General features: G+C 48.2%; 2 protein-coding genes and 1 long non-coding RNA gene across 4 annotated transcripts in view; 1 reads left to right on the plus strand and 2 right to left on the minus strand.

The window, feature by feature from the left end:
* LOC139748673 (uncharacterized) overlaps nt 1–19212 on the plus strand; it is a 45993-nt gene that overhangs the window by 26255 nt on the left and 526 nt on the right. The window lies entirely within an intron of this gene.
* LOC139748671 (uncharacterized) lies at nt 2123–8747 on the minus strand. Its single transcript, XM_071661952.1, has 7 exons — nt 8553–8747; nt 6683–6902; nt 6051–6176; nt 4942–5031; nt 3799–3884; nt 2818–3281; nt 2123–2775 (listed from the first exon to the last, which is right to left on the minus strand). The coding sequence occupies exons 2-7, from the start codon at nt 6875–6877 to the stop codon at nt 2633–2635; spliced, it is 1104 nt and encodes a 367-aa protein (XP_071518053.1). The 5' UTR covers nt 6878–6902; nt 8553–8747; the 3' UTR covers nt 2123–2632.
* LOC139748672 (uncharacterized) overlaps nt 16838–19212 on the minus strand; it is a 45478-nt gene continuing 43103 nt past the window's right edge. Inside the window, exon 8 of one of the 2 annotated variants that reach the window (XM_071661953.1) lies at nt 16838–19055. In XM_071661953.1, the coding sequence (XP_071518054.1) occupies nt 18873–19055 (183 nt within the window). In that variant the 3' untranslated portion in view covers nt 16838–18872. The remainder of the gene's footprint in view (nt 19056–19212) is intronic. The other variant, XM_071661955.1, reaches the window with a different exon arrangement.

Consider the following 19212-nt stretch of genomic DNA (forward strand, 5'->3'; position numbering starts at 1 on the left):
TGGACCAGACAGATGAGGGCAGGTCGGGGGCGGCGCCCTTCCACACCCAAGGTCATACTCGCCTCTGGAGGCTGTCAGATGGCTGCTCCTCACTATTGACGAAGTTGGTTGCCATCTCCAGATCCCTGGAACATGCAGCCACCACGCATTCGAAGCTCATGATAACACACTCGGACTCCAAGTCATCAGTGCAAGCGCTGCAACACGGTCGCCCCAAAGGACAACATCAAGCTTGTCACCTCGATCCTCGCTCAACTCCAAGGGCTGCAGCGACAGGGACGTCCCGTCACCATACACTGATCCCCAGTCACGTTGGGATCGAGGGAAACGAGACAGCAGACGAGGCAGCTAACGCAGCTACACGTTTTAGCAACTTCCAGGTGCATGTTGCAGCGAGCCTGCAATAAATGAATCACCAGCTACAGAAAGCAGCAAGGCTCCGGGCCGAGATGAATCTCCTGGAGACTTACAATGCTGGATCCATGTCATTCAAGTGGTACGTGGTGGCCACGTTATTGGAACCCATCATATAACGACAGACATGAGCAGGAAAGCCCTAGTCAGTCTACACCGTCTACGACTGAGGTACCAATGTAGCTGGCAGAAAATTGACTACGTCATGAGAGAGTGCGTCTTCTGTCAGGAGCCGTCAACGTGCCTACTGGAAGACAACGTACATGCTGGACTGTCAAGTGACATAGTCTACGCTCAAGACTCACTGACTTCAGTGAGGAAGACCATGTACTTCCAGCGGCCTCACTGCTTCAAGACTCGGAAGACCCATATGGAACACCTGCTCTAGATCATAGGTCATTACCCCCGACCTCCTAGATGAAAATAGGCCTCCCAGGACCATCTCCACAAGAAGTTTCCTGCGTCTCGGAAGACCATGCATAGAAACCAAGGAACGGGCCGCCAAGTGCCCGTGTCGGGCCAAGCAGAGGCCCAACGATCTTGAAATCTCTACCTAAGTGGCTGGAGGTAGTGTTTGTTTACACCTGATTCCTGGTTTGTGACATTTATTATAGTTCCTCATGAACACTTCCGTTTGTAAATCAAAGAAAATAAGATGTTTGGGTATCTATTTTATATTTTGTAGTCTTTTCCAGTTTTTTTATTGAATCAATATTTGAGATTTGCTCCTTCAGACAGTAGTAGTTTGTGATGGGGATTACCGGTGTATATAACTATGGTAGACCATAGTCTTATAATGAGTTATTATTAATAGTTGCTAAGACTCGTAAGGATTTAGAGAGAGGTACAAGTATCGTACTTTGATCTGTAGCAAGATGACTTCCAGGATTATCCTGGAATGGTTTGTGCCACCAGGCAAGCCTGAAGTCAGATGTTTCTCCGTACTTGTTGGCCGTATCCTGCAGGGTTATGGTAGCGCTAGGAACAGACTATGAGCTTCCTCATTCGCTCACATCCCCCCTCTACCTGGCTCGTAATGCACCGAAACCAAAGCTTCCTCTCCACAGTCCTACTCCACAGACAGCCTCATATTCCGTGGTTGAGTCCAGTGACAGCAGGTCATGTCATGTATAACATACGACTCCAGTTCCCTATTGTATTCTAGGGTCGCCTCTCTCCCTCCTACATCTGGCCCCATCAAAGTCTCTCTTGCTCCATCCTTCCACCACCATCGCCTCGATTTCCCCGTCTACTTGCTTCCTTCACTTTCGACACATGTTCCTTCATAATTAGCCTCTCCTCCCTTAACCTGTACACATGTCCAAACCATATCAGCTAACCATCTTCATCATACTCGTCTTGCTTTCACATCTTTCTATAACATGGCTCACGCAATCATTCATTATTCGATCACTCTTATATGTGTCTTTGATATATATGTTATGCATATATATGAATGATATCGATTTTAGGCATGATTAAAACCTGAGTGTGAAATTGATATGAAATAGAATTTCTTAGGCCATATTGATGAGCGTCTTCTGTTCTGTCAGAGAAATAAGCGTCTGGGAGTTCAAAGTAGTGTAACCACATTCGTGCAAACGGTAATGTAATCACATTCGTCCACACAGGTCATGTAATCACATTGATTCACACGGGTAATGTAATCACATTGATCCACACGGTTTTCCTCGTTTAAAACTTCGAATGTGTCACTTTTATCTTTATTTTCGTTTTAAAATGCACACTATGAACCTGTGATAGGTGATTAAGGAACAATATTCACCTTGAAGTATCATATAGACAAGAAGCTTTGTGTTGTGTTAAACATTTAGAACACAGGGTTGGAGGGATTGTTATGTATCAGTAACATTGCTGGTGTTATTATATAGCATTAAAATATGTGATGGTGTTAAGTGCTAAATTATTGGCTGTGAATTTTTATTAGATGCATTGTAGGTCTATTTGTGTTAATATCTATTTCTTTATCTGTCTATCTGGCTGTTTAGTTTGGAGTTGGTATAAGCTCTTCAGCACGACGGTACGACCCTTGGTAGACTGATTGTCATTTAACCTGACCTTTAGGGGGTCATCATATCGAAGGGTCTTAATGGCGTAGTCCCTGATCGTACCGTCGTACCTACAGTTTAAAAGATTATATATCCTGGTGTAGGGAAAGACCTGCTCGTGTGGGTCAGGTCAGGCCTGATGCTCGCCCTCAACACACGCAATATTCTGCTGGGCAGTAACCAAGGGCACAGTTCTCTGGGCACCAAGTGTCGAGCCCCAACACCCAGTGTGGACTGTCTCGCGACACACCGCGACACATGCTGCCATCTCCTCCACCTGGTCCACCACGACCTCCTCCTGGTCCACCACGACCTCCTCCTGGTCCACCACGACCTCCCCCTGGTCCACCACGACCACCCCCGCTCCCTGGTCCACCACGACCTCCCCCGCTCCCTGGTCCACCATGACCTCTCCCGCTACCTGGTCCACCATGACCACCCCCGCTCCCTGGTCCTCTATTACTCCACACTGTTCCTGAGGTTCCCCAGGTGGAGTCCGTTCCACTGCTCACACTATCGGCTCCACCGTAACCAGATCCCGTTCCTCCATTGTTGTTGTAGCCGGGTACCGTCCCTCCCCTGCCGGGGTTGCCAGTAAACATTTTAGGATGTTTTGTGGTTTGCTGTTGACTTGTAGCTGTTTCATCAAATTTGTTGGTCAGTTTTTGTCTACCGTCGTTTGTGTGGATGTTATCAGTAGTTCTGCTGCTGTCCAAACTGCTGCTACTGGTGTAATAACCGCCGCTTTCACTGGTTCCGTTATTCTGAGGGCTGGTCACCTCCAGGATGCTTCCAGACCTGTTAGAACAGGAAGAGATATAATCCAATGGAAACTGCATGAGCAAGTAGACGAGGGAAGTGTTTGAGGCAGGAAGAAGCTTTTTGAAGAGGCGATCAACGCAACACGGGAAGATGTGCCTCAAACTGAATCTTAGAAAGTAATGAACCTCCAACTGGAATGTTTTGATTATAGATGTGTAACGTTGTTATAGATGTGTGGTGTTGTTATAGCTGGGGTGCGTAGCATGCTGAGCTGCGATGCATAACTTCCAGACTAAATGAAATAACTGACTTCAGGGCCAGAATATGACTTGAGCTGACATCACTAGTGAGGGGGACGTCTGCACTTAGAAATGACATCAAAAGCAGGTATGAAGGACGACAAGAGTTGGAATGCATGGTGATGAAAGACAAAATGCACGTCATTCGGAGCTAGAAATCCAAGTCATATACAGAGAGAATGCATGGCAAGGTTCAAGCCCATAGTATCACATACGACGTAAAATCATGAGAAATAAAACACTGGAACCCTTACCCATGTATATTGTTGTGCGACGATCCTGTGGTCTGATGTATCCGAGGCCAAGACTGATCCTCGTCTTCATCATCTGTCTCCTGGTTCTGGAATGAGTAAATGAGAAACTATAGTTTACATAGTTGCGCACTAGAGGGAAAGTAAGCTGAACAGGAAGGCATGTTGACTATATAGATTTAGAGGTAGTTTGAGGTAAGGGAATGGGTGTGTTTGTGTTGATAATTGGGTGTCTGTAGTGTAGGTTACAGCATGGTGAACCAAATGTTGAGTCTGTTTACAAAATTTGGAGGACTACTTGTATGTGTGCATGTTAGAGCCTGGAAGTCACTTTGATTCGAAATTATTTACGTTTCAAGTTTAATGTGAAGAGAGGAAGAGGAAAAAGAACTTTGTTATTAATTTCATAGTTAGAAACAAAACTTTGTAAGAGCCTATGTCTGGGTTAAGCAAGATTGTATGAATCATAGTGAATATTTTTTTTCGTTAAGAATCTTGATAATTTTTAGTGACTAATTTCACTGTATTTAACGTGATTGACTACAACTTTGGTAAGTAACTTTACTTACCCTAACTATACAGACTTAACTACAGTATAGTAACTTGAACCTAACCTTATCAGTACACACACTTGTTCCCCCTGGAGTAAAAACATTTGGTATATGCAAGTTTAGACGTCTCCTCCTTACAAAACCGGTAATCAGAACACAGTGTCTGTTTTTAACCCACTTTGATGAAATCATCTGTGGACAGTTCTTCATAAGATGTAGGAATAGAACCACCAGAGAACATACCATGAACTAAGCAAGAGATTGGTTAGAAAAGAATTTAGAAAGTATGAACGGAATAAATTGAATGATAAATTTGTGTTAGGGACATACAGAAATCTGAAAAGTTTCATGATACTGAAGGTTCAAGAAATGGGGCTCCACAAGTGTACAACTCCCTCCCCTTGCACTACACTTAGGTAAATACAAGTAATTATACAGCTACACACAAAATACGTAGACATATGTAAGGAGGCATACATACAGACACACGTACCGACGGACAGTAAGACTGATAGACAACATTCATTAAAAACTTGATATAATTTTCGATATCTTACAGTGGAGGACTGACTGGCTGACTGACTGACAGACTGACCTCTTGTGTGACGGTGAGGTCTTGTGAGGTGGTGTACCCGGGAGAACCCTGGATTTGTGTAGTGGTCTGCAGGTCGTCGTCATGGAACTCCTGTAACAACGTTGCTCATGTTAACACAATCCTGTACGGCGGAAGATGTGAGGACAGTAACATGGTCCTGTAGTGTGGCTTTAAAGTTCATAATCCTGTACTTATCCCTTGACGGAAGGTCACTATACACCTGTAACGTACCTGTAACCCACACCTTCATCGCCCACTAAGGATCATAAGGATTTCATTTTGACTCGGCCGCAATATAGTTACAGAAATATCTTAGAGGGATTTAGATGAAACCTGAGATGGAACTGATTTGAAAGTAGAGAATAAAACTCTCACTAAAGTGTAATAGTAATGAATCTTGATGGTGGAAATGAGGAAGAATGTAGGAGACAGTTCAGAACCCTGAGGTACACCAGTGTTGGTAACGAGACAACAACTGTGGCAGACGATCACACATGACATACACAGAGGGACGGGAGCCAGAAGTGGGGTGGTTGGCGATGCGGTCCTGACACCTGATCCTGTTAAGGAAATATTACAGTAAAACTATGATTATTTCATGGCTGAACTGCCCTGATTCTGGCGGTATCAAGATGGAGACACAAGATCTTGATTAATCATCAGAAACTTACCGTCATTTCCAGAGAGGCTACAGTCAACTTGGACCTGCCTGCACTGGAGAGTGAAGGTGTTATGTATGTATGATTGTAGATCTAACCAGCCACAAGTTGCAAGATCTCGTATCCCATTTTCTGCTGAACAATAAGTTGGAGGAAAGTGTACCTACAATCTCCTGCCAACAGCTGGATCACCTCGTTGTGACGTAAGACATGACCTACCTGCTGGAACTCCTCCAGTAAGACATGACCTCCCTGCTGGAACTCCTCCAGTAAGACATGACCTCCCTGCTGGAACTCCTCCAGTAAGACATGACCTCCCTGCTGGAACTCCTCCAGTAAGACATGACCTCCCTGCTGGAACTCCTCCAGTAAGACATGACCTCCCTGCTGGAACTCCTCCAGTAAGACATGACCCACCTGCTGGAACTCCTCCAGTAAGACATGACCTACCTGCTGGAACTCCTCCAGTAAGACGTGTACCGCTGGACACCGATGTCCTATGAACCTTGTGATGTCCTGCGTCGTGTCGAAGACCTCCTCGTCCAGTGACGCCAACAAGGTCTTCATCACGTGCATCTGACGTCAGGTGACGTCAACGAGAGGCAGTATTTGAATGCAGTGCAGACAGTGAGTGTAGTGTTATTGCTACCATAGTTTTATATTGTCAGGAATGTTATCAGAACTACGACTATAAGTATGTAGAATGTAGACTCTGTTGACCTGGTAAGGGATAGCTTGATCACATACACCTGTAGACCACGAGGGTAAATCAAAGCAGGAAAATTTGCTTAAGCGTTTTCGTGTATTTGAACACATCATCAGAAGCAAATAGTAAGAAACACAGATGGAGGACAATATACCAAGATACCTGGAGATGTTAACATCTCCTGGTGACTATTGTCCTCCATCTATGATTTCTTACTATTTGCTTCTGATGTTTTCAAATACATGAAAGCGCTTAAGCAAATTTTCCTGCTTTGATTTACCCTCGTAGTCTACAAGTGTGTGTGTGTATATATATATATATATATATATATATATATATATATATAATATGTATGAGAGAGAGAACCTCATCTTACCGTTTGTATTATATAATTTCTCATTCGCTTGAGTCTGGTCATGCCTTCCATCTGGTTCTGTACCTCCCGACACACTACGTCATGACACGACCCCCACTGCTCCTGTTGGCCGCCCACACCTGCTGTCCCCACCCACAGACACGCCCACAGCAGCGGCAGCAGGAGGGTGACGGCCCAGGGCCGGGAGACGCACATGACTGATGCGTGTGTGTGTGTTTTTCTGCAAGTGAAGATGATTATAATATCATGCGGCAGACACGCCACACACGTGCCATGTACTGGACTGCTTGAGGCTACATCAGCAGTGAAGTGTCACCTTTGATGGGGCCGTGCCACTCACTGTGCAGTTCCGGCAAAGAAGTGCTCACTCCAAAGGAGTCTGTATTTCCCTACTACTGGAAGCGGCGCATCTTTGGGTTTCAGGAGCCAATAGAAAGGTTCGAGGTAACACCAGGACACTCAAGGGTCGTGCCGTCGTGTTCAAGGGTCGTACCGTCGTGTTCAAGGGTCGTACCGACGTGTTCAAGGGTCGTGCCGTCGTGTTCAAGGGTCGTACCGTCGTGTTCAAGGGTCGAACCGTCGTGTTCAAGGGTCGTGCCGTCGTGTTCAAGGGTCGTACCGTCGTGTTCAAGGGTCGTACCGTCGTGTTCAAGGGTCGTTCCGTCGTGCTCAAAAAGATTCAAGAATTATCATTATCGTTGAGTTATTGTAAGTAGGTTAAAGTAACTGATTTCGTAGAGGACGTCAGAGAAGAATGGATTTGATATATGTGTGTTAGAAGTGTTCTAGAAATACAAGATCACAGCTGGAGGAGGAGAAGCAAGTGACTCTCTCGCAGAGGATCATGTTGACTTCACCTCACCCAACAACAACAACACACGAACAAGGACGGCCACACAGGGAGAGACCCGCGTTTACTGCATGAATCTGGGTTGCGTGTAGATATACATGTATACATACTGGAATACAGTTAGATACTCTTAGATCATTGTGTGGATGCTGATGTATACACATCATAAAATGTATGTATATTGGCATATGTACACTTGTGAACTGATGATACAGAAGTATATACTATACAGATTGTACACACACACACACACACACACACACAGGAGGGTGTCAAGAGTCTGGTTGTTTCATCCTACCCACACAATTCTCACTTTGTCCACACTGATGGTGGGGTTGGTGGGGTCTTGTGGTAGGGGTGTGGGACGGGATCATGTGGTGGGGGTGGGGGATGGTGGTGGGGAAGAACACGTACACACACACACACACACACACACATATGCACTGGTGGTTATGTTTACTTGTGTAGGTCATCATTCTTGTAATATGTGAACATTTTAAGCGAAGGAACAAAATTACATCTAAGTATATAAAAAGTCGATTCAGCAGGAGGGAAACTATGGAGTTTTTTCGAGGAAGAATTTCATGTGTAAGACTGTACATGTGTGTGTGTGTGTGTGTGTGTGTGTGTGGCTTATGTAGAGGTAGTGGTGACCAGAGGGGAAGGTCAGCAGTGCATAGCTCTCAAAGGAAGTTTATCATGACTACCACTGGACGAGGGAAGGTCAGGAACATGGCTGACACTTAGCGATCATAGCAGAAAAATGTATGGTTACGTAGAGAGAGAGAGAGAGAGAGAGAGGTTCTGGTTGGTCGTATTCAGTTCATAATCACTTGGTCTTTTTCATCCACTGGACTGATTTTGAGTTTACACATGATCGTACAACAGTGTAACATGATCGTACAACAGTGTATAATGATCGTACAACAGTGTATAATGATCGTACAACAGTGTATAATGATCGTACAACAGTGTAACATGATCGTACAACAGTGTATAATGTTGACGAGGTATACTCACATGTCCTTAAGAACGTCAGATCTGCGTGCGTGTGTGTGTGTGGCCCGGGGTCGTACTGGCTGTGTGCGCTCTGGGCTGCGCCTGGCGATGTGTGCGCTCTGGTCTGCGTCAGCTGCGGCACTGCGCCAGGCGATGTGTGCGCTCTGGTCTGCGTCAGCTGCGGCACTGCGCCAGGCCTGGCCACTGGTGATCACCCCCCCACCCCCACTACTTGTCCCAAGGGCCTCGTCACAACACTGTGGTGCCCTTGTGTGTGTGTGTGTGCCAGCGGGAGTGTTAGGGGGTGACGGGTTAGGTGGGGGGAATGGGTGAAACCTTCCCTTTGATGGAGGGGGTTGAGGGTGATGGAAGGGAAGGGTGGAGGGTGGGTTGAATGTCGTCCCAGTGGAGAGGTTCATCTTTCTTCGTGCCACCACCAGGCGCCTGACATGTTGTTGTTGTTTATGGTACACAACAGTGGGTCAGTAAGCCAGCATCATACACCTACCACACGTGCAACATACGCTAACATGTATAGAAAATGGGAGAAGATTTGTCTGCTGTTGTCGTCCCACACTACAAGCTTCTGGTTGTCTGCTGTAGTGTGTGTTACGTAATGAATGACGTCATACAATTTTGTTACTGTATATTTTACAATGAACTTCGTTGCTGACTTGCTCCTTGGTCTGTTCAGTTTCCATATATTTAGTTCAAACGACGCAATTTTCTCTATTTTCCAGTTTGGTAGTAGATGGTGTGATGTCTTTATATGGCCCATACAACTGATTCTTAGTCTGTATGAATATCTTGCTCATGTGTGTACGAGATACATATGTTTTCTTCTTACATAGTCATAAGCTTTGTATTGATGTGTATTGATTTATGATATTGCAAGGGATTCATTGTGTCAACATGGGACCATAATCACTTTATAGCGAAGTTTAAGGTGTATTACATTGTTAACTTTGTGGTATAATGCAATGTATACACTTTATAGAGTCAAGATAAATTGTCAGCTAACTTGTGCTGACATAAGATGCGAACAGGTATATCTTGTAGACAAGAAGGTAGTATATTAGGTTAGCTAAGTCTTGTTAACATAAGCAGTTATATATGGTACCTTAGAAGGATGGGGTACACCACATTATGGAACTCTGACTAACACAAGGAAACAAAGGTAATGGCAGCAAGCTGGAGCAGCATTGTTTACCTCACAGAGAAACGTATCATCAACTGTGATGGTTTGTTAATGGGTTAAACTTTTCTCATGTGTCTAGGAATACTGAGTGTATGTGTACAGAAATCTTGAATATTGGTTTGGTATATCTTAAGTGTATAGGGATACAGAGTGTACCAGAATATTGGTTTGGTATATCTTAAGTGTATAGGGATACAGAGTGTACCAGAATATTGGTTTGGTATATCTTAAGTGTATAGGGATACAGAGTGTATACCAAAAGCATAACAATTTCCTGTGTTTTTGTTTCTTATGTGTATAGTGATACTTGGTGTATATGTTACATGTAAAGGAGTTCTGGGAAAATGTGTCGAATATTCGAGTTTTTTCATAGTATTCGAATTAGATTCAAGAATGAGAAAATGCTTTTGTAGAGGCAAAGTAGAGGAGCAGGTGATGTGTGTTTCGTCAGAAAACATGTTATACGTATTTTGTTTTATGCAGTAGGAATCATAAACAAAATACATACAAAGATTTATTGTTGAACACTTTGGTCACAGAGAACTGCATTTGAACCTGTGTTGTGTTGACTATGTATGATATGCGAGTATTGACATGTTCATTGTATTTAAATCACCATTATAACCAAAAGTTACCAGGAACACAAGTTCAAGTTCAACTCTTGGATACCTGAATTATGTGAACATTGAATTGTACGTTTAAACGTAAACATATTTTATTGTAGGTACATATAACATGGAAATGTTTTTCGTTATATAACCCGTTATATCACTGATTGAAAACACTGATCCGTGTCACATTATTGTGGCCGTGTACAACGAAAAGCAGATATTTGTAATACACAGTGAAGGTTATAACATTATAACCATGTACAGTGAAATGTAATACAACAGCACAAACATATACAGTGAATTATATATCATTACGATATACAGTGAGGCATATTACACCATGGCCATATATATATTTGTTAAATAACTCTGGTTAATGTTCTGTATGTTTAGTCATAACATAAAAGATGATTTTGATATTAGAGATAAAATTGACATTGACCTGAGGAACCAGATGGTTATTAATAATGATATAATAATAATAATAATAATAATAATAATAGCTATGATATTGTAATGGCAAAAACGAAAACATTAGGAAATGATGAGTTTGGCCATCAGGTGCAGTAAGTCATGAGTGAGGACAGACCGTATATACAATAGTGTATAACATTACAGAAGACGAGAAGTAATCACCATTATAGAGTTTTGTAAGAAGTGGAGAACCCTTGTTTTAAAGACGTTCAGTTTGTACATGTTGGTGAGAATATGACAAGTGTGGTCAGGTCTGGACGATGCTCGGTGTACCTCGGGTAAACCTCGTGTGTCTGTCAAACAGAAACAACCACGTGAAGACTCCAGGTGAAGGTTGACCAATGATCCTGGTCTAGCTTTAACAGTGTAGTAATATCCGTGAACAATGTTTAGACAATACGCTGCTGTCTTTATAAAGCCATATGGGGTATTAAACTCACTCGTATATCATTTAACTATGTTGATGTAGGCTGAGTAGGTTAATTCTAAATTTAGCGAGAGGTACACAATACATCAAGAACATTATTACTGTCACTGTGAATTATTTCAGTAATTGTTGAAAGAAAAATTGTTTCAAGATGAAAATGTAAATTTTCGTGAAATAGGAAGGTCAAACCTGAACACATCACATGTCATTTGGTGAACTAATTTTGACAAACAGTACACATGTAGTATCTCTCTTCGTTAAGTATTTTAAAAAATGTGTGCACAGAGGAGCATGGGTGAGGAGGGTACGGTACTTTCAACATGTTTCCTTAATATTCATCACGTTATAAGAACAATAAGTTCAGTAATGACACAACAACAATAATGTTATCTGCACAAGGCAGTGTACGTTGGGAGTATATTATAGTCCATATGTTTACAAAACACTCAAGTTCCAACACAAACTGTCTCTGGAAATTTCTTCAAGTACCCTAGATAGGGTTACAGTCGTGACCTTCAACTGTATTGTAGGAAGCAACTGTAGTTGTAGTCGCCAGAAGATCGGATGTTTAGTGGGCAGCAGGTAACACAGGACGGTGACATAGGCTCTGGATTCAGTCACAAGTTACATTCTATAGTTGTTGTAGTCTCCAGTGTATGGCTATATGGGGTTGTAGTCTCCAGTGTATGGCTATATGGGGTTGTAGTCTCCAGTGTATGGCTATATGGGGTTGTAGTCTCCAGTGTATGGCTATATGGGGTTGTAGTCTCCAGTGTATGGCTATATGGGGTTGTAGTCTCCAGTGTATGGCTATATGGGGTTGTAGTCTCCAGTGTATGGCTATATGGGGTTGTAGTCTCCAGTGTATGGCTATATGGGGTTGTAGTCTTTAGTTAGCTGGAGTATATGTATGTAAGGTTGTAGACTTGTTTCAGAAGGCAGTTATCTGGTAGGGTTGTCATCAAATGTTACATCGAGTCATGGTCTGTATGTAAGTCTGTGGTACTGTAAAGTCTCTGTGACTCGCCTGTACTTGTCTGAATCTTTGCTCTTGTGGATTTTTGTGGACAAAGTGTACACAAGTTAGGCAGGATATGTATAGTATGTTGAGTCTGCCAGCGGATGGGGTCGTCTAGTGTAACGTTGTAACTAGTGATGATCTGTAGTGAACAGAGGTTGTGTTGATATTGTAGACGTTGGTGTATGATGACTCGCACCAGGCACTCGTAGCTCTGCCTACCACTACTTTTGGACGGAGCAGAAGGTGCCTGTTGGAGCTGTTAGGGTCTAGTAGGGTCTGTCGGAGCCTGCTGGCTCAGTGGGGAGGTCTGTTGGAGCCAATTAGCCTTTGTTAGGGGGTCTGTCGGAGCCTGTTGGCCTTGTTGGGGGTTTCTCGGAGCCTGTTGGCCTTGTTGGGGGTCTGTCGGAGCCTGCTGGCCTTGCTGGGGGGAGGGGTCTTTTGGAGCCTGCTGGCCATGTTGAGGGTCTTTCTGACCCCGCTGGCCTTGTTAGGGGGTCTGTCTGAGCCTGTTGGCCTTGTTGGGGGTCTGTCGGAGCCTGTTGGCCTTGTTGGGGGTCTGTCGGAGCCTGTTGGCCTTGCTGGGGGTCTGTCGGAGCCTGTTGGCCTTGTTGGGGGTCTGTCGGAGCCTGATGGCCTTACTGGGGGGTCTGTCGGAGCGTGTTGGCCTTGTTGGGGGTCTGTCGGAGCCTGTTGGCCTTGTTGGGGGTCTGTCGGAGCCTGATGGCCTTGTTGGGGGTCTGTCGGAGCCTGATGGCCTTGCTGGGGGGTCTGTCGGAGCCTGTTGGCCTTGTTGGGGGTCTGTCGGAGCCTGATGGCCTTACTGGGGGGTCTGTCGGAGCCTGTTGGCCTTGTTGGGGGTCTGTCGGAGCCTGTTGGCCTTGTTGGGGGTCTGTCGGAGCCTGATGGCCTTGTTGGGGGTCTGTCGGAGCCTGTTGGACTTGTTGGGGGTCTGTCGGAGCCTGTTGGACTTGTTGGGGGTCTGTCGGAGCCTGATGGCCTTGTTGGGGGTCTGTCGGAGCCTGTTGGCCCTGTTGGGGGTCTGTCGGAGCCTGTTGGCCTTGTTGGGGGTCTGTCGGAGCCTGTTGGACTTGTTGGGGGTCTGTCGGAGCCTGATGGCCTTGTTGGGGGTCTGTCGGAGCCTGTTGGCCCTTTTGGGGGTCTGTCGGAGCCTGTTGGCCTTGTTGGGGGTCTGTCGGAGCCTGTTGGCCTTGTTGGGGGTCTGTCGGAGCCTGATGGCCTTGTTGGGGGTCTGTCGGAGCCTGTTGGCCTTGTTGGGGGTCTGTCGGAGCCTGTTGGCCCTTTTGGGGGTCTGTCGGAGCCTGTTGGCCTTGTTGGGGGTCTGTCGGAGCCTGTTGGCCTTGCTAGGGGTCTGTCGGAGCCTGATGGCCTTGCTGTGGGGTCTGTCGGAGCCTGTTGGCCTTGTTGGGGGTCTGTCGGAGCCTGTTGGCCTTGCTGGGGGGTCTGTCGGAGCCTGTTGGCCTTGTTGGGGGTCTGTCGGAACCTGTTAGCCCTTTTGGGGGTCTGTCGGAGCCTGCTGGCCTTGTTGGGGGTCTGTATGAACCTGTTGGCTTTGTGGGGGTCTGTCGGAGCGTGTTGGCCTTGTTGGGGGTCTGTCGGAGCCTGTTAGCCCTTTTGGGGGTCTGTCGGAGCCTGTTGGCCTTGCTGGGGGGGTCTGTCGGAGCCTGTTGGCCTTGTTGGGGGTCTGTCGGAGCCTGCTGGCCTTGTTGGGGGTCTGTCGGAGCCTGCTGGCCTTGTTGGGGGTCTGTCGGAGCCTGTTGGCCTTGTTGGGGGTCTGTCGGAGCCTGTTGGCCTTGCTGGGGGTCTGTCGGAGCCTGTTGGCCTTGTTGGGGTCTGTCTGAGCCTGTTGGCCTTGTTGGGGGTCTGTCGGAGCCTGTTGGCCTTGTTGGGGGTCTGTCGGAGCCTGTTGGACTTGTTGGGGGTCTGTCCGAGCCTGTTGGCCTTGTTGGAGGTCTGTCGGAGCCTGTTGGCCTTGTTGGGGGTCTGTCGGAGCCTGTTGGCCTTGTTGGGGGTCTGTCGGAGCCTGTTGGCCTTGTTGGGGGTCTGTCGGAGCCTGCTGGCCTTGTTGGGGGTCTGTCGGAGCCTGTTGGCCTTGTTGGGGGTCTGTCGGAGCCTGTTGGACTTGTTGGGGGTCTGTCCGAGCCTGTTGGCCTTGCTGGGGGTCTGTTGGAGCCTGCTGGCCTTGTTGGGGGTCTGTCGGAGCCTGCTGGCCTTGTTGGGGGTCTGTCGGAGCCTGCTGGCCTTGTTGGGGGTCTGTCGGAGCCTGCTGGCCTTGTTGGGGGTCTGTCGGAGCCTGCTGGCCTTGTTGAGGGTCTGTCGGAGCCTGTTGGCCTTGCTGGGGGTCTGTCGGAGCCTGTTGGCCTTGTTGGGGGTCTGTCGGAGCCTGTTGGCCTTGTTGGGGGTCTGTCGGAGCCTTGTGGCCTTGTTGGGGGTCTGTCGGAGCCTGTTGGCCTTGTTGGGGGTCTGTCTGTCTGTCCAACTCTGACATTCCCCAACAAGACCAACAGGCTCCGACAGACCCCCAACAAGGCCAGCAGGCTCCGACAGACCCCCAACAAGGCCAGCAGGCTCCGACAGACCCCCAACAAGGCCAACAGGCTCCGACAGACCCCCAACAAGGCCAGCAGGCTCCGACAGACCCCCAACAAGGCCAGCAGGCTCCGACAGACCCCCAACAAGGCCAACAGGTTCATACAGACCCCCAACAAGGCCAGCAGGCTCCGACAGACCCCCAACAAGGCCAACAGGCTCCGACAGACCCCCAACAGGGCCACAAGGCTCCGACAGACCCCCAACAGGGCCACAAGGCTCCGACAGACCCCCAACAAGGCCAACAGGCTCCGACAGACCCCCAACAAGGCCAGCAGGCTCCGACAGACCCCCAACAAGGCCAACAGGCTCCGACAGACCCCCAACAAGGCCAGCAGGCTCCGATAGACCCCCAACAAGGCCAGCAGGCTCCGACAGACCCCCAACAAGGCCAGCAGGCTCCGACAGACCCCCAACAAGGCCAGCAGGTTCCGACAGACCCCCAACAGGGCCACAAGGCTCAAACAGACCCCCAACAAGACCAACAGGCTCCGACAGACCCCCAACAGGGCCACAAGGCTCCGACAGACCCCCAACAGGGCCACAAGGCTCCGACAGACCCCCAACAAGGCCAACAGGCTCCGACAGACCCCCAACAAGGCCAGCAGGCTCCGACAGACCCCCAACAAGGCCAGCAGGCTCCGACAGACCCCCAACAGGGCCACAAGGCTCCGACAGACCCCCAACAAGGCCAACAGGCTCCGACAGACCCCCAACAGGGCCACAAGGCTCCGACAGACCCCCAACAAGGCCAGCAGGCTCCGACAGACCCCCAACAAGGCCAGCAGGCTCCGACAGACCCCCAACAAGGCCAGCAGGCTCCGACAGACCCCCAACAAGGCCAGCAGGCTCCGACAGACCCCCAACAAGGCCAGCAGGCTCCGACAGACCCCCAACAAGGCCAGCAGGCTCCGACAGACCCCCAACAAAGCCAACAGGCACCGACAGACCCCCAACAAGGCCAACAGGCTCCGACAGACCCCCAACAAGGCCAACAGGCTCCGACAGACCCCCAACAAGGCCAACAGGCTCCGACAGACCCCCAACAAGGCCAACAGGCTCCGACAGACCCCCAACAAGGCCAACAGGCTCCGACAGACCCCCAACAAGGCCAACAGGCTCCGACAGACCCCCAACAAGGCCAACAGGCTCCGACAGACCCCCAACAAGGCCAGCAGGCTCCGACAGACCCCCAACAGGGCCACAAGGCTCAAACAGACCCCCAACAAGACCAACAGGCTCCGACAGACCCCCAACAGGGCCACAAGGCTCCGACAGACCCCCAACAAGGCCAGCAGGCTCCGACAGACCCCCAACAAGGCCAGCAGGCTCCGACAGACCCCCAACAAGGCCAGCAGGCTCCGACAGACCCCCAACAAGGCCAACAGGCACCGACAGACCCCCAACAAGGCCAACAGGCTCCGACAGACCCCCAACAAGGCCAACAGGCTCCGACAGACCCCCAACAAGGCCAACAGGCTCCGACAGACCCCCAACAAGGCCAGCAGGCTCCGACAGACCCCCAACAAGGCCAGGAGGGGGTCTGTCGGAGCCTGTTGGCCTTGTTGGGGGTCTGTTGGAGCCTTGTGGCCCTGTTGGGGGTCTGTCGGAGCCTTGTGGCCCTGTTGGTGGTCTGTCGGAGCCTTGTGGCCCTGTTGGTGGTCTGTCGGAGCCTTGTGGCCCTGTTGGTGGTCTGTCGGAGCCTTGTGGCCCTGTTGGTGGTCTGTCGGAGCCTGCTGGCCTTGTTGGGGGTCTGTCGGAGTCTGTTGGTCTTGTTGGGGGTCTGTCGGAGCCTGTTGGCCTTGTTGGGGGTCTGTCGGAGTCTGTTGGTCTTGTTGGGGGTCTGTCGGAGCCTTGTGGCCCTGTTGGGGGTCTGTCGGAGCCTTGTGGCCCTGTTGGGGGTCTGTCGGAGCCTGTTGGCCTTGTTGGGGGTCTGTCGGAGTCTGTTGGTCTTGTTGGGGGTCTGTCGGAGCCTTGTGGCCTTGTTGGGGGTCTGTCGGAGCCTTGTGGCCTTGTTGGGGGTCTGTCGGAGCCTTGTGGCCCTGTTGGGGGTCTGTCGGAGCCTTGTGGCCTTGTTGGGGGTCTGTCGGAGCCTTGTGGCCCTGTTGGGGGTCTGTCGGAGCTTGTTGGCCGTGTTGGGGGTCTGTCAGTTTCTGGTGGTGTCTGTTGGAGACTTTCAGAATATTTCGTCCATCGGAGGTTCAACAAGGAGTGTCCAGGTCTGTGAAGGTTTGTGAGGAATTAAAGTATTTTGGAATTTCATAAAGTCAATGTGAGGAACGAAGTCTTTCAGCATTAGTCCGGTTAACAAAGTCGGGGAAGGTTTTTTCGGAGTCGGTCGAGTGTCTTCTGGGGTCATTGGTCCCTTGAGAAATGATTGGGAATAACCCTTACGGTGATCTGAATGTTGGGCATGTGGTCTGGACGGGACGGGTCGGGGTCAGATTTTGGTGCGTTTCTTAATGTTGCTTTGAAGATGAGGGAATGTTGAGGGAGGGAGGTTGCCTGTGAGGGAATGTTGTCATCAGTGTGTGGGAGATGGGAAACATGGATGATATTGTGTTGTGATCAGAGAGGTGGGGGTCAGGCCGACCATCAGGCGATAAAGGGCCAGTGTTGGCTCGGGTTGTCTCGACTGCCTTAAGGTAAACAAGTCGAGGCTTAACCCCTTCAGCACAACGCTACGACCCCTGAGCACGACAACATGACCCTTGGATATGAGAGAGTGACCTACTGCTCGAAGGATCTTGTTGTCTTGATCAAGACTTAATGGAAGAAAACCGCCTAAGGTGATTGTATCTTCGGATAGGGAGACGTCTGGTAATGAGGATTGTGGTCTACTGTATGAAGAATATTGGTCAAGCAGGTAAGGTAATAGTATATTGTAAGTGTTGGTCAAGTAAGTATAGTGATACCGAGATCAATATTACATAACTGTGCAAACGTTAGTAATGTTGTAAGAGACTTGACTCGTTGTACCACAGTGGTGACAGCTGCAGTTTGGTCTAGACGTTTTGACCAGCAAAACGGAAACTCAACTTGTTAGAGGCATCCGGATCCGACAGTCCAAAAACTGTTCATCACGAACGGATTCTTGTGATCGTTACTGTCATGCTCGAGTCTCACAATACACTGAAGTCAGTCTTACATCATAAAGGACTCGTCTATGTTAGCTTTATCTAACACCTACAGGTAAAGTCATGATGTTTAAAGATATCGATTTATTATGTGGTAAGTGCACTGACCGGTGAGTGACGTGGAAATGTTCTCGCTAAGCAAAACCTTAACTGGGGACAACAACAGACTGTCAGAAAAACTTATGACTGAAGGAACTTCTTTTGTGATTGGAGGGACTTCTGTTATGACTGGAGGTTATCTGTTATGACGTATGGCTGGAGGAAGGCTTTGATTGGAGGAACTAATGATTAGATTGGAGGGCATCCGTTATGAGTCGAGGCGCTTCTGTTACGACGGCCAGAGGCCTCTGTTTTCTGTAGGGAAACTGTTAACTTTACGGTGAACTTTATCAGTAAAGACTAACTATTTCCTGATATATATTGGAATGAAAGATTTATATTTTTTCAGATTGATGCTGTGGTGACCGACTTGTTGATAGTAATGATGATGATTGAGTGTGATGTAGTATGATTAAGTTGTCGACGAGATAACGAGTTTGTCAGTAACAGTCCAGGGAACATGTCAAGTAATGAAGAAAAATGATATATTTTGATCTTTGTCTTCATGTCCAAAGTTTAGAGAGTCATTTTAGTGGCTCGAGCAGGACCAGGTGCACGTCTGTGAAGGATCTGTAGGTGGGTAAGGAGCAGCGACGTGTCACCAGTAAGTCAACATGTGTCGTTATCGTAGTATCAAGTGGCAGTCACGAGTCCTAAGGTTCCCACCTGATGATAACGGTCACCTCTCTGAGATACCTTTGACTCGGGAGGCGAAACTGTAGCACGTCAACTGGAGGTGACCCAGGCGACGGTGGCTCCTAACCACCTTACTTGTTGATGGGCGAAAGTTTAACAGTTGACCTGGTCCTACGGTTGGTCTGGTTGAGCGGGGGTGGGCGGCTGAGGGCATGACGACCCATGATTGGTGAGGGAAGATCACGTATGGAGGGCGAGGAGGACTTGCGAGGCGGAGTAGCCATCCCGACACCGTCTTCGTCAGGTACCCACTCCTGCAGGGCAGGACAGACATCAGTGAACATTCTCATACAAGTATTTAGCTTTACCTCGTATGCAAATATACTTTTTCAACCACGAAGTTGGAGGAAAGACACTTCATAACTTGTCTGTTTTCAGCTGCTCAATAAAGGGTAAGAATCTTAACTAGAT

The sequence above is a fragment of the Panulirus ornatus genome, chromosome 5 (assembly GCF_036320965.1).
Source record: "Panulirus ornatus isolate Po-2019 chromosome 5, ASM3632096v1, whole genome shotgun sequence".
NCBI lineage: Eukaryota > Metazoa > Arthropoda > Malacostraca > Decapoda > Palinuridae > Panulirus > Panulirus ornatus.

Coding starts and splice junctions, on each gene's coding strand:
- LOC139748671 (XM_071661952.1), bottom strand. CDS start 6,877: ATGTGCGTCTCCCGGCCCTGGGCCGTCACCCTCCTGCTGCCGCTGCTG. Junction 6,177..6,682: donor GAAATTATATAATACAAACG/GTAAGATGAGGT, acceptor ACCTGACGTCAG/ATGCACGTGATGAAGACCTT. Junction 2,776..2,817: donor TCGTGGTGGACCAGGGGGAG/GTCGTGGTGGAC, acceptor GACCAGGAGGAG/GTCGTGGTGGACCAGGTGGA.